At 45.5% G+C, this 13,121-nt stretch overlaps 1 protein-coding gene across 3 annotated transcripts in view; it reads right to left on the reverse strand.

Moving 5' to 3' along the window:
- The window catches only part of LOC137425795 (protein shisa-4-like), a 33,619-nt gene that overhangs the window by 3,998 nt on the left and 16,500 nt on the right, over positions 1–13,121 (reverse strand). For all 3 annotated transcript variants that reach the window (XR_013623017.1, XM_078775440.1, XM_078775441.1), the window contains 2 exons: positions 12,197–12,312; positions 7,208–7,348 (listed from right to left, as the gene is read on the reverse strand). Coding sequence is in view for 2 of the 3 variants with exons in the window: in XM_078775440.1 (XP_078631566.1) it covers positions 7,208–7,348; positions 12,197–12,312 (257 nt within the window). In the remaining variant the exon portion in view is untranslated. The remainder of the gene's footprint in view (positions 1–7,207; positions 7,349–12,196; positions 12,313–13,121) is intronic.

The following is a 13,121-nucleotide window of genomic DNA, read 5'->3' on the forward strand; positions in this document are numbered from 1 at the left end:
AGTTGGCTGGGTGTGGGTACCTCTCTCACCAGCCATGGCTCCTCAGCAAAGGACTTCTGCGACTCACTGGGACTGACACAATCTGTCAATTTCCCGACCCGGATCTCAGTCAACGGAACATCTTCTCTTCTGGACTTGGTTATGACTAACTTCCCTGAAAATGTCTGCTGCTCTTCTTCTGCTCCGATCGGATCATCTGATCATGTCCTTGTTAAAGTGGACATCTCTCTGACCATCCTCAGGGAGCCTGCTCAGCGTCGACGAGTCTGGCATTTCACTCAGGCCAACTGGCACGGTCTTCAAGCAGCCATCAATCATCTGGACTGGTCTCCCATCTCTACCACCTCTGACATCAACTCATCCTGGGAATTCTTCCAAAGTAAATTGCTCTCTCTCATGCACAGATTTATCCCATCTCGTCTTCAGTTGTCATACCCTTCCTCCCGTCCATGGTACACGGAATCTTGTGGTGAGGCTGTTGCCCAGAAACAACTTGCCTTCGTCTCCTGGAAAGCAAATCCAACAGAAGGAAATCTCATTTCCTTTCACAAAGCCCGAAACAAGTGTGTGTCCACCCTCAGGAAAGCCACGAAACAATATCTCTCCGTTCTCAAGACCGAACTCTCTTATCTGTCTCCCTCTTCCAAATCCTGGTGGCGTTTGGTCAAATCCGTTTCTGGTGTTTGTTCCCCCTCCATCCCCTCCCTTACCTCAAAAGGCTACACAGCTGACTCCGCACGTGAAAAAGCTGAATGCCTCAACTCTGTGTTTGCCTCTAAATCTTGTGTCCCAAACCCATCCCTCTCTGTACCCACCATACCCAGTCGTACCCTGCTGCTCCTGGACTCCGTGTCCTTTCCTCCTGACAAGGTGGAAAAGTTTCTGTCAACCCTCGACTCTGATTCTGCAACTGGACCCGACGGCATCAGCCCACGGGTCCTAAAATCCTGCTCTGCTGCTCTATCTCACCCTCTCTCTGTTCTCTTCACCCTCTCTTTTGCTCAAGGTCAACTGCCATCTGCTTGGAAATCAGCCAACATCACCGCTTTGCACAAAAAAGGTGCAAAAACAGATCCTAGCAACTACAGACCAATCAGCCTTCTCCCAATTATCAGCAAAGTCATGGAATCCATCATTGCTTTGGATATGAAATCTTTCCTATTCTCCAATGGCTTGATCTCTGATCATCAATTTGGTTTCAGACCAGGTCACTCTACTCTGGACATGCTGCTTCTGCTGTCTCAACAATGGATGGAGGTCCTCAATGCCAAACAGGAAATTAGAGCTGTCTCCCTCGACATATCACGTGCCTTCGACACGGTCTGGCACCCCGCTCTGCTCACCAAACTCTCCTCCTTTGGTATCCATGGAAATCTCCACGCATGGCTGGCGGACTTCCTCTCTAGTTGTCGTCAACGTGTGGCCCTGAATGGGTTTCTCTCATCTCCTCTTCCTGTTCAGGCTGGAGTTCCCCAAGGCAGTGTTCTGGGCCCCGTGCTTTTTCTGGTCTTCATCAATGATCTCTCTGACTCTCTCGAAAATCCTCTCTATCTCTTTGCTGATGACTCCACTCTCTGCCGCTCCATTCCTCTTCCCTCAGATCGGCAGTCTGCTGCCTCCTCACTCTCTGAAGACCTGGACAAAATCACAGACTGGTCAAACAAGTGGAACATGTCTTTCAATCCTGACAAATCTCACACTCTTACTATGTCTCTCCGAAAAGATCGACTGGACAACCCTCCCATCTACTTTCTCAACAATCCTCTCCAAGAAGTTCTGTCGCTCAAGATTTTGGGTCTCACTATCTGCCATGATCTTTCTTGGGAAAACCACATTTCCAAGCTGGCCTCCAAAGCCAGTCGCCGACTGGGCATCCTCCGTCGTGCGAAGTCCTTCCTCGGCACACCTGAGCTCCTCACCACATACAAGGCTTTCATCCGCAGCTCAATGGAATACTGTTCTCCCATATGGGCCGGTGCTCCTGCCTCACACCTAGCTCGGCTTCACGCTGTTGAAACCAAAGCTTTCAGAATTATTGGAATCTCCCGCAATGAAGCTATCTCTGAGGGCCTTTCACTCACTCACCGCAGGCAGGTAGGTGGCCTTTCTGTCTTCTACCGACTCCTCTCCGGCCTTGCACCCCCAGCTCTCTCTGTGCTCTGTCCCCCAAATATTCCTACAGGTCGCACAAGATCTGCCAGCAACCCTCTGATGGTTAAACTGCCGAAATCTCGGCTCTCTGCTCACCTCACTCTTTCATTCCTCTTTTCTCCCGCCTCTGGAACAAACTCCCTCACTCCCTTCAATCCCACTCCTCCCTCCAGGTCTTTAAAACAGCTGTTCACCACCATCTCTTATCTTCCCCCATCCAAAACCTTGATCTTTTCTACCCCCGCTAATTCACCCCAGATCCACCTTGTTTGAAATTCCAACTTCTTTCCTGGAAGTCCTGGCAGTGTCCATATGTTTTATACCTCTCCCACCGCCCCCTTCCCATGCCCCCCCCCCCCAAAGCCCTCGCCCTCTCAGATCTCTCGATGTCTCCATGTCTCTCGGTCCCTGCTCTCAAATGTTGTGTTTGTGTCCTTCCCCCTCTCTCCCCATCTTGTCTACCGCTCCCGATGTTATATGTTTTATGTGTCGGTTTGTCTTTCTGTGTGATTAATGTTCGCTCTTTCACGAGCCTCGATCTTGTATTTAAAAAAAATAAAAAAAAAAATAAAAAAAAAAGTGTTGTATTTGTCAAATGATGACGTCATAACGTAGGCACCGATTATATCATCATTAACATATCTTATTCCCCATGGGGAGTCGGTGACAATGAGTCAGGTCTCAATTTTTTCCATGGAGTGGTTCCAGAGATTATAGAGGTGCGAAGTTTTTCAAAGATGGCGCCTGTACCACGTGACCTATGACGTCATAATTATGAATATAAAAATTCTACAGGAGCAAGCTTTGGTGAAACTTTCATGTCAATCGGACCAACGGTTGCCGAGAAAATGAATTTTTAAAATGCAGACAGGCACATGGCACAAGGCATACAAACGTACCCGAATGCTTAACCCCACTTTTCGCTTCGCGAGCGCAGGGTAATTACGTGGGTTGGGTTGGTGAAGGTAAAAAATAAACATTGTGGGGAAGAAACGGGGGTGACATATGGGAGGTGGTGCACCACTTGCTTAAAGTTCTGGAGGTTCAGCTGCAATTGAACGGTCAGTAAACTGTCGGTCAGGAATGTTTAGACTGGAGGAAAGGAAGTAAAAAAAACACAAAGGGACCACCAAACTGTTTATGCAGTGCTTTGGCATCATTGTTGATGTTTTCAGAGATGAGTAAATCACAGAATGGAAGGCATCAAACTCTGGATTCCATAGAATGAATGAACTACAATGGCACTCAGTAGAGCATACCTCCGCCAGGCTGAACAGTTTATGTTTTGTATCCCACAGTCCACTGATAGGCCGGATGTGAATCCAGACCTGAACCAAAATCTAATCGACTTGTTCTTGTCACCTACCCAACTCATCCGCCAAGTTTTGTCGTAATCCGTCCACGTTTTCAGACATCCTGCGATGTATCGTTTTTGACCCGATCACTTTTTGACCCGATTTTGGTGAAGAATCACTTAAAAATTAAAAAATTCTCGTATCCGAATCCATATTCGGATCTTCACCAAAAATGAATGGATTCTTTCTTATTGCACCCCCGCCCAATCCACCAAGCGTTTTGAGATATACTGTTCACAGACAGACAGACAAACAAACAACGATGAAAACATAACCTCAGTCCACCTTCAGTGACGAAGGTAGTTAAGAATGTTGGAGCATGTGGATTTTGAAATAATAAAATGAATATAATCAAATACCATAATTCAAGAAGACTATAATAATAATAATAATAATAATAATAATAATAATAATGATAATTATGGTTCACCACAATGGTGATGGTTCACCACCACGGGTGAAGAGAGTGAAGTTCTGTCCCACCACGGACGGGGCTCCCTCTAACCCTAACAACCCCCATCCAAAAAACCTTGATCTTTTCTGCCCCCCCCCCCCCCCCCCCATTATTCACCCCAGATCCACTTTTCTGAAATACCGACTTCTTTCCTGGAAGAAATATCGACTTTTTTTTGATCTCGCGAGATCTTTGTCGGCGAGGGCACTGTTTTTCGAAGCTGTACACGCTCTCCACGCTTTCGAAGTTAAGTAATTGTTCACAATTGTATTTTTGTCGAAACTGTATTTATCTATCGGTGTGTGTACCTATAAATGTGTCCCAAGGAAGATTCTCGGTGTTAATCTTTCATACCTGTATAAAAAATCGTGGGTTATTTCGTGCCGCGTTTTTTTACGGCCTAGTACCTGGTTTCCTACCTTGAGGCTTTGTTTCGCTCAGTGGTCGATTGTGGTCCATTTACTTTCGTTCTCTCAGTTTTTCCCAGTATTTTCACCCCATACTTCCTTGTTTAAAATCTCAACAACAACAAAAAAAATTCCTTCTTTGTTCTTATTCATTGTTCTTATTCGTTTATTCATTGTTCTTATTCGTTCGTTCTTCGACCATGTGTTTCACCCCCATTTCCCCAGATAGTTTTCTCTGTTAAACTTTAAAATGTTTAAACTTTCCCCTGAAGTACTGTATTCTGTCGTATATTATAACACCTTTTTCTTCTCCTTCTTTAAAAGGTTGCTTTCGACTTGCTCACCAAATCTATTCATTCCAAAAAAAAATTCCAACTCTTACAGTGCCTCTTGTGCCTCTTCCATACATTCCCTAAACTCAACTGCACTCCACCCCCTCTCCACCCCCCCCAACCCCCACACCTCCAGCGTCCTTAAACGTATTTTTAACTCGAAGGTCACAAGAAACTCATTTTGCAATAAATGTTCGTTTCCCATTAATCGTGCACTTTCTAAAATCCAATCTCACCCCTCCCCTCCAAATCCTCCCCATCACCCCTCCCTTTCAAATCTCCCCTCTTGCCCCTCCCCACCAAATCTTCCCCATCACCCCTCCCTTTCAAATCTCCCCCCTTGCCCCTCCCCTCCAAATCTTCCCCATCACCCATCCCTTTCAAATCTCCCCCCTTGCCCCTTCCCTCCTAAACTCCCCCCTCACCCCTCCCCTCCAAATCTCCCCCATCGCCCATCGCTTTCAAATCCACCCCCTTGCCCCTTCCCTCCTAAACTCCCCCCTAACCCCTCCCCTCATAAACTCCCCCCTCGCCCCTACCCTTCAAATCTCTACACCCTCATTTTTTCTCCATTTCCCTTCTCCCACCCCTCCTCAAAGCATCCTCCCCGCTTCTTCCCCCTTCCAACTCTCACCTCCATCTCCCCCAACCTTCTGCCTCGCTCTGCCTCCCCCCCCTTAAATATAACACCTCACTGTGCCTCACCCAATCACCATCAAACCTTTTGCCCGCCCCATCTTTCCCTTTCTCCTAGCTATTCTGATATCTCTGACACACCTCCAACAGCTCTCCCTACCTCTTCCTCCTCTTCCACATCTTACCCTAAGCCTCCTGTCCCCCTGTCCTGCACCCGATGCTCCCCCTTCCTCTTCATTCACGTTATGGACCTCAAACATCCGGGGACTTCGCTCAAACTTGACTGATCTCTCCATGCAGGTTGCTTCTGACAAACCAGACTTGATCTGCTTAACAGAAACTTTCCTCCTTCATGATGTCTCTGATTCCTTAATATCTCTCCCGGGTTACTCCCTCCTCCGTTATGATAGACCTGAGCCTCGTGCTGGAGGTGGGGTAGCCAACTTTATCAAAAACTCTCTTCCTCACTCGCCCTGCATTGCCCTCTCTCCACCTCACCCCCAGGAGTACCTCTGGCTATGGCTTCCTCTCCGCTCCCACCTTTTGTTCATATATGTTCTGTGACATCTTGGATATACTCTATGAGTGATTTTTCATCTGTATATTTATCTGTGAGCAGGATATCTCAAAAACTTGGCTATGGATTCGGATGACACTTGTTGGACAGGTTTGACAAGGAGAAGTATTGTGTGACAAGGCCGAAGTGATTCAATTTTCAAATTTCTAAAGTGATTCTTCACCATTGAGTGATAGGGCCAAAATGATATCCAGGACAGCATGATATCTCAAAATATTGCAGATGGGTCAGAAGAAAACTAGGCGGATGAGTTGGTTAGGTAGCAAGAACAAGCCAATTGGATTTTGGTCCAGGTCCGAATCCAGATCCGGCCTATCAGTTTGAAACAAAACGTAAACTGTTCAGTCTGGCGGAGGGATACGCTCTACCGAGTGCAATTCTAGTTACCCTCGCCAGAGGATAGGAAATTGCATTTGAGTCCGTTTGTCTGTTTGTTTGTTTGTCTGTCTGTCTGTGTGTCTGTGTTTGTCCGCACAGAATAAATATGATTTTCTCTGCAACCGTTGGTCCGATTGACAGGAAATTTTCAACATAGGTGCAACTCCACCTGTAGAATTTTTTAATGATAATTATGACATCATAGGTCACGTGGGTCGGCCGCCATCTTGGAAAAAACGGAAAACTTTGCACCTCTATATCTCCGAAAGCGCTGAATAGAAAAAATTGAGACATGGTTCATTGCAAAGAACTCTCCGTGCGGAATAAAATATGTTAATGATGACGTCATAGGTGCCTCCATTATGACGTCATAATTCGACAAGTACAAAACTTCATCCAATCAACATGAAATTTATTGAGCGTCATGTCGGCATAAACTGGTGGAGGAACAAAAATGAAGACGTCATCGGTCACGTGGTTCGGCCGCCATCTTGGAAAAATCGAAAACATCTGCACCTCTGTATCTCCGAAAGCGCTGCACAGAACAAATTGAGACATGGCTCATTGTGAAGAACTCTCCATGTGGAATAACATCTGTAAATGATGATGTCATATGTGCCTCCATTATTCTAGGGATAAATTGGTGGAGAAAAAATAATAATGATGACGTCATCGGTCATGTGGTTCGGTCGCCATATTTGTTTTAACACAAAAGCCTTAAAAACCACTGAAAATACATCCTGGTGAGGGTCTGCAATCTCTGATTGCTCTTTCTTGTTTCCTCCTGTTTTGTTTCACATTGATTTCCCAAAAAAATATTTGAGCATGCTAACTTACATTCATATGATGATATTCCATAACCACACTTTTCCACAAAGCAAAATATTAACTTTAAATTGCTTCATGTAACGTCATACCTGACGCTGACATGTCGGTTGTTGGCGTTGCAGGACAGGTTTGGTAAGGTCTTTGTCGGTATGACAGTTTTGAAGAGTTGGTTGGACAGGTTGGGCTGCTTGACTGAGCGGAACTTATATCAGCCATGGCGTCAGCGGATGCTGAGTAAGACATAATGGCTGTTAGAAGGGTAAAGGGAGGGTGAGCACCTGGAGTTCCCATGTTCATTTGCTAACGTGAAAACAAAAAGCAATGCCAAACAATATTGTTATGTCTGGGGGTAGAGCAAAATCTAGAGCTAGGTAGATCTGTATAGGTAGGTATTCGACTGTCGCGATAGCGAATCCACCTGTAATAAGTTCTTCATGTTTAGGCGTTTGTCGGGGTAAGATGTATAATTGTGGATCTACCAGGAGATTCGTGTGATAGTTAGATCGGGATTAAAAGATAACGCCCCTGTGAGTCTCACCTGGTCATCAAACCCTTGTCCATTATGGCACTGCAAACCACATAAACACTTAGTTAGGTCCCTAGCGCAACATTAAATAATTCCTCCCCCCTGACATAACTTTGGAAGAGAATAGATGGGAAATCTGGCTGGAACACCGCCACAATCGGCCACCACCATTTACACCTCCACAAGGCCTACCAATCTCGGATAGCACGTGCTATGAAGAAGAGGAAGGAGTAGAGAGAGCGGCAGTGACGCAGTGGGCATGCCCCTGTGCGAGCCGGGGGAGGCTCTGATAGGCTGAGGGGTGCGCCAATGTGACGTCATCGGCCAAGAGATATTAGCGAGGGTCGGACGCCATTTTCGGAAGTGCAGTTGAAATGAGACGAGAGCAGTAGAGTTGAGTTGAGTTGGCTGCCAGGCGAGTTGAGGGAGTTGAGTTCTGCAGTTGAGTGCAGTTCGGAGGTGCGCTGAACTAAGTTCAGTCCCGGTGTGAGTTGAGAGGAGAGCAGAGCCCTGACTTGAGTCAAGAGTTCGAGTGCAGTTCGGAAGAGTCTGGAGAAAGCGAACTCGGATTTGAACCATAGCGTGCAGTCGCACCTGCGCTCTCTCTCCCCCTTTTCGCCATTCGTCTTGGTTCTGGAGTTTGTGCTCTCGTTGGAGATCGACGACACGTGGTGCTTTTGGTGCGTGGTGCTCGGCCTTGTAGGACTTGGAGCGAGGGACCTCGTGGTGTGCGATCGGGCCGGAAGGAGCGGTGTTGGACAGCAGCCACAAAGACGACGAAAGACCAGATAAGCCCGCATCCGCGTACATTTTGAACGACGTGACGTGTACTTTTCATAATTCATCTCCCTCGTTTTGTGTTTGCTATCAGTCGTGTGGGGACGTCCCGATTTAGGATATTAGATTTACCGGCGCGTGCTTTTTCACTGTCTTGCTTTTATTTAATAAATCCTTGTATTATTTTCTGGATATATCTGAACGCAGTTTCCTGGATGTTTGATTTTCATAGCTAAGACTGCGGGGTTCTCGTCGTTTCCCTCCATCTTGCGCGCTTTGATTGGAATCCGCTATTGAGGTTTCACCTCGGGAGAGTAAAGCCTCGTAATCGGCCATCCGCAACTTTGATGTTAATCGGAGTTGCGTGACAATATCTAAAGCGGTGAAGATGTTACCATGCATGGAGAGATGAATTATTGAAGAGAAATCTAATGCGAAGAATAGTCAAGGATTTATTGAGGGACAGAAGGTATAGGACGAGTCAAATGAGAGTGGGGCCAAAGAGAAACAAGACAAGGTGAGGTCACTCTTGTTGAGTTACTCATGATTTCTGCTGTTACTCAGATATACTAATCCACATTTTGAATTTTGTGTCAGCATTTGATTTTTAGTGAGGTTTATTTTTTGTAGACAAAGTGACTCGAGGAGGAGCTAGAATATAGAACGGATCAGGACGAAGTGACATCATATAGTCACTTTTATTTGCATTGACATAATGGTCACTGGAAATAAAACTTGGATTTTAATCGGAATTTATTTTTGCATGTACAGGCGGAGCTCGTGGAGGAGCTGTAACTTAGAAAGGATCAGTACACAACATAACAAAATGAAGAGAAAAAGGAAAGGGGAAACACACCAAAACAATGGTGTTGAGGCTCAAAATAGAGAGAGACTTCGAAGATAATGGATGTGAGGAAGAATGAGGACCAGGGGAGGACACAGGGGGTGGACAAGATGGATACAGTTCAAGCAAACTTTCAGGAAGGAAAACAGGAACGAGAAAGAGGTGAGTTAACAGTGGTAGAAAATATCATGGTTTTGGATGGGGGATGACCTGAGATGGTGATGAACAGCTATATTGGAACCTCGGGAGTGAAGGGGGTAAAGACAAAGCACGGAAAGAGCGGAGGGTGCAAGACCAGAAAGAAGGCGGTAGACGACAGAGAGACCACCGATCTGTCTGCGATGGTGAAGTGATCGGTCCATAAATTTAGCTTCATTGCAGGAGATTCCAATGACCTTGAAGGCCTTGGATTCCACAGCATCATGCTGAGCAAGATGTATGGCAGGGAGTCAGCCAATAGCGGAGAGCAGTACTCCATCATGCTGCGGATGGGTGAAGGCCTTGCAAGTGGATTGGAGTTCAGGTGTGCCAAGGAAGATCTTTGTACGATAGAGGATGCCCATTTGGTGGCTGGCTTTGGATGCCAACCCTCCACGAACCCCCTGGAACAACCCCATGGAAACCCTGTTGTAAAGGATACCTGCTGTCATGGAATAATCCCGTTGGAAAGCTAGTAAATAATCGATTTATTTGAGTCAAAAATTTCAAAGCTTAAAAATGTCATGTCCATTTAGTCATAACAAGAATGACCCTCTGTGGTCACAACCTGCGACAAAATCCGGCGAGGGCTTATTGGGAAATGTGCATTTAAAGCACTCTTAAAAGATGGCAGTGCGATTGGGAAACACACATTTAATGCGCTATTAAAAGATGAACACTACATCTCTCACCCAAGAGATTTGCATGGTTGTTGTTGTTCTTGGGGGGGGGGGGGGGAGGGCGTTTTGAAATGTGCACCCATAGGTTGGACAGCTGTCGGATCCCACCCAAACTTTTCGCATGACTCCACTCACCATGGCCATGGCACCCTGACTAAATAATATGACCATCGTGGTTTTCTGGTGGCCTAACACATCTAGGCTGTAGGTGTAGGCCTTAGTTGATTATACACTGCCCAGGTTTATTGCATCAGATTTCCATTGACTTTGTTTGGGTCGGGTGTTACTCATAATGAGGTACCCAGAAAAATCGAATCATATGTTGACTAAAAATTATTAGTGAGGTTTAATCAAGCCCGTCAACACGCACAGTATGCGGCTCTCCAAAAAAAAATAGCATTACATAATTTTTGAACGGCCCCATATTGGAGTTAAACAATCCTTGCCCATGATGAATCCGCTCGTTCTGATATAACAGTGGCGGAGGCTGACATGGATGAGTGGTGTCGAGTTAATCTTTTAATAGTGTATTAAATGTGTGTTTCCTAATCACGCTGTTCATCTTTTAAGAATGGTTTAAATGTGTGCTTCCCAATCGGCCCATTACTGGATTTTGTCGCAGGTTGCGACCACAGTGCAGTCATTCTTGTTATTTAATACTTTAATACCGAATTGGGGCGTTCTCACGGAATATTGTGGAGGTAATCATGGCATCTTAACCTTTACAAACACTTACATTGCCGGTGTCACGTACACCTCAAAATGTCGAAACGGTGCATGATAACCATTTAAAAAATGATCTCATGAAATGGCAGTGTATTTGTCAATATTTAACACGAACAATAGTTCTCCTGAGCGGACCGCTATTGTCGATAAGGTAAACAGGTACCACGTGTCATGGTGTCCACATCATCACTTTACGTAGAATTTCCGTTTCTACCAATACACATTCCAAAAAATTGCTCAGTTGAGGTGAAATATCTACGAACCCGTCGGAGATGGGTACCTTGCTGGTTTATATTATTCTAGGACAGCAGGAACTCTTTAGCAATAAAGTGTGATGGACACGGAAGGAGCACACAAAATTATATATAGTAATACTTCTCGAAGCAACAGAAAAATATATAAAAGTACATGGAATGATAACACCACCAGCAACGTGTTATAAATGATCCTTTTTAGCGTGTTTCACTACATTTTACCACCTTATAGAGACTCAGATAGTTATGCAATATGTTTGTGAAGTGCATCGTGCTCTCGTCTGATTAAACCCGTCAGCAAAGCGAAGGTTAGAAATTGAGAGTTAGAAAACAGATAAAGGAGGTAGAAAAAATATAATGTTTAAATATCAGTACAGAAATAGTCACAGCTCATGAATATCATGAACCCAATAAGAGGATTAAGCACTTGCATGAAAGTAAGAATTCAGATAAAGATAAAATCTCAAACCAAGCGAAACATCAATTCAGGGAGAGACCTTCATGATAGGACATTACCATGGACCACTATAACTATCGGGGACGCCTCTTCGTGGTGGTTGTACCCTCCATGGTGTCGGGGGCCAAATCTTCCCCATTCTTCCCTGCTGCCCGGATTCATCATGGCAGCGCAGTCATGGTCAGAGAGCTGATTGGTCCCCATGGGCCGGCCCTTTCCCTCTTGTCTCTCTCTCTAACTCTGTCGTGGCCCTGACTTTGTGAAGGTGGGGGTACACCATCCTGGATGTGGGGGATCTCTGTGTCGCTCCTGGGAGATCTATTGGCTGTCTCCGTGCCGCGGGCTTGTTCGAGGGAACTGTCCGGGGCTATACAACAACAATAACAACCATGGTGGATCACAACTCAACAAGGACATTGTGAGTGAAAGATCTGTGTTGGTACACACTGAGGAAATAACCCTGGTAAAAGGAAGATGTTAAAAAAAACAAAGTGCAAGAAAGAAGTGGGGGGGGGGGGGGGGCGAATTGTAGAAGAAGAGTATGATGAGAGGATTTTAAAGGAAGAGGAGATGAGATGTAAAAGAGAATTAGACCAGTTGGGTGAAAGTGACTGACTGGTTGTCTGAAAGCGTCTTCGCCGTTGCCAGCAATTGTACACCATCCAGGCAGTAGTGATGCAAATGACGAAAGCAGCAATGACGCCGATCACGATTCCTGCCACGATGGTTCCACTGCAGAAAAGAAAAGAAAAAAGGTCCATGCGATTCATCAATTGCCACCCTTACCTGCAAGCAAGCATACCAGCACCCTCAGATTGAGCATCCCACCACTCTATATCCAAGACCATATAATCGAGCATACCGTACCCATCACCTGTTAGTCGAGCATACATAACTAGACGAGTTATACGCACTTGCCTCTAAGCCGTCTAACCTGGGTTCCAATCTCGGTTCACACATAAACTGCCACCCAGGTGCTTGCGTGCAGGGTCAGCCATCAATGTGTGTGCCATCCCTCAGATGGATGTTAAACTGGACATCCTGTCTGACAAAATTATTTGGTGGACGTTAAAGATCCCATGGTGTCCTTTGCGAGGAGTATGTGAGTTACCACTGTCACCCTGAACAAATTAAACATTCCTGCCTGAACTGCAGGTAGCAGGTGGTCTTGCCTTGGAGATTCTTTGACACCAGGTTACATTATAGGCCGTAATCTATTGCTTCCGCAAATGGCTAGAAAAACGTTTTTGCGCTACCCAAATGCAAACTACGTGGAAATAGTTCTTTCCCATACATTTTAATGCACCGATTTCAAAAAATTACTTCCACAAGCAATAATCCCTCACACAGAGGAGTTGTCGGATCGAGTATCATCTCCATCAGGGTCGTACTGGTCAGCCAAGTTTTGAAGTGGTATTTTTTTTTAATTCAATTTGTATATTTTATGTTATTTTCAAGTTTTCAAGGCCAACATCTCAAGTGATACCCAAATTCTTCAGGGTCTGGAGGTGAAGCTGAAAAATATGACCGTGGGTCCTGAA

The sequence above is a fragment of the Myxine glutinosa genome, chromosome 4, assembly GCF_964187855.1.
Source record: "Myxine glutinosa chromosome 4, kmMyxGlut1.1, whole genome shotgun sequence".
Classification (NCBI taxonomy): Eukaryota; Metazoa; Chordata; class Myxini; order Myxiniformes; family Myxinidae; genus Myxine; species Myxine glutinosa.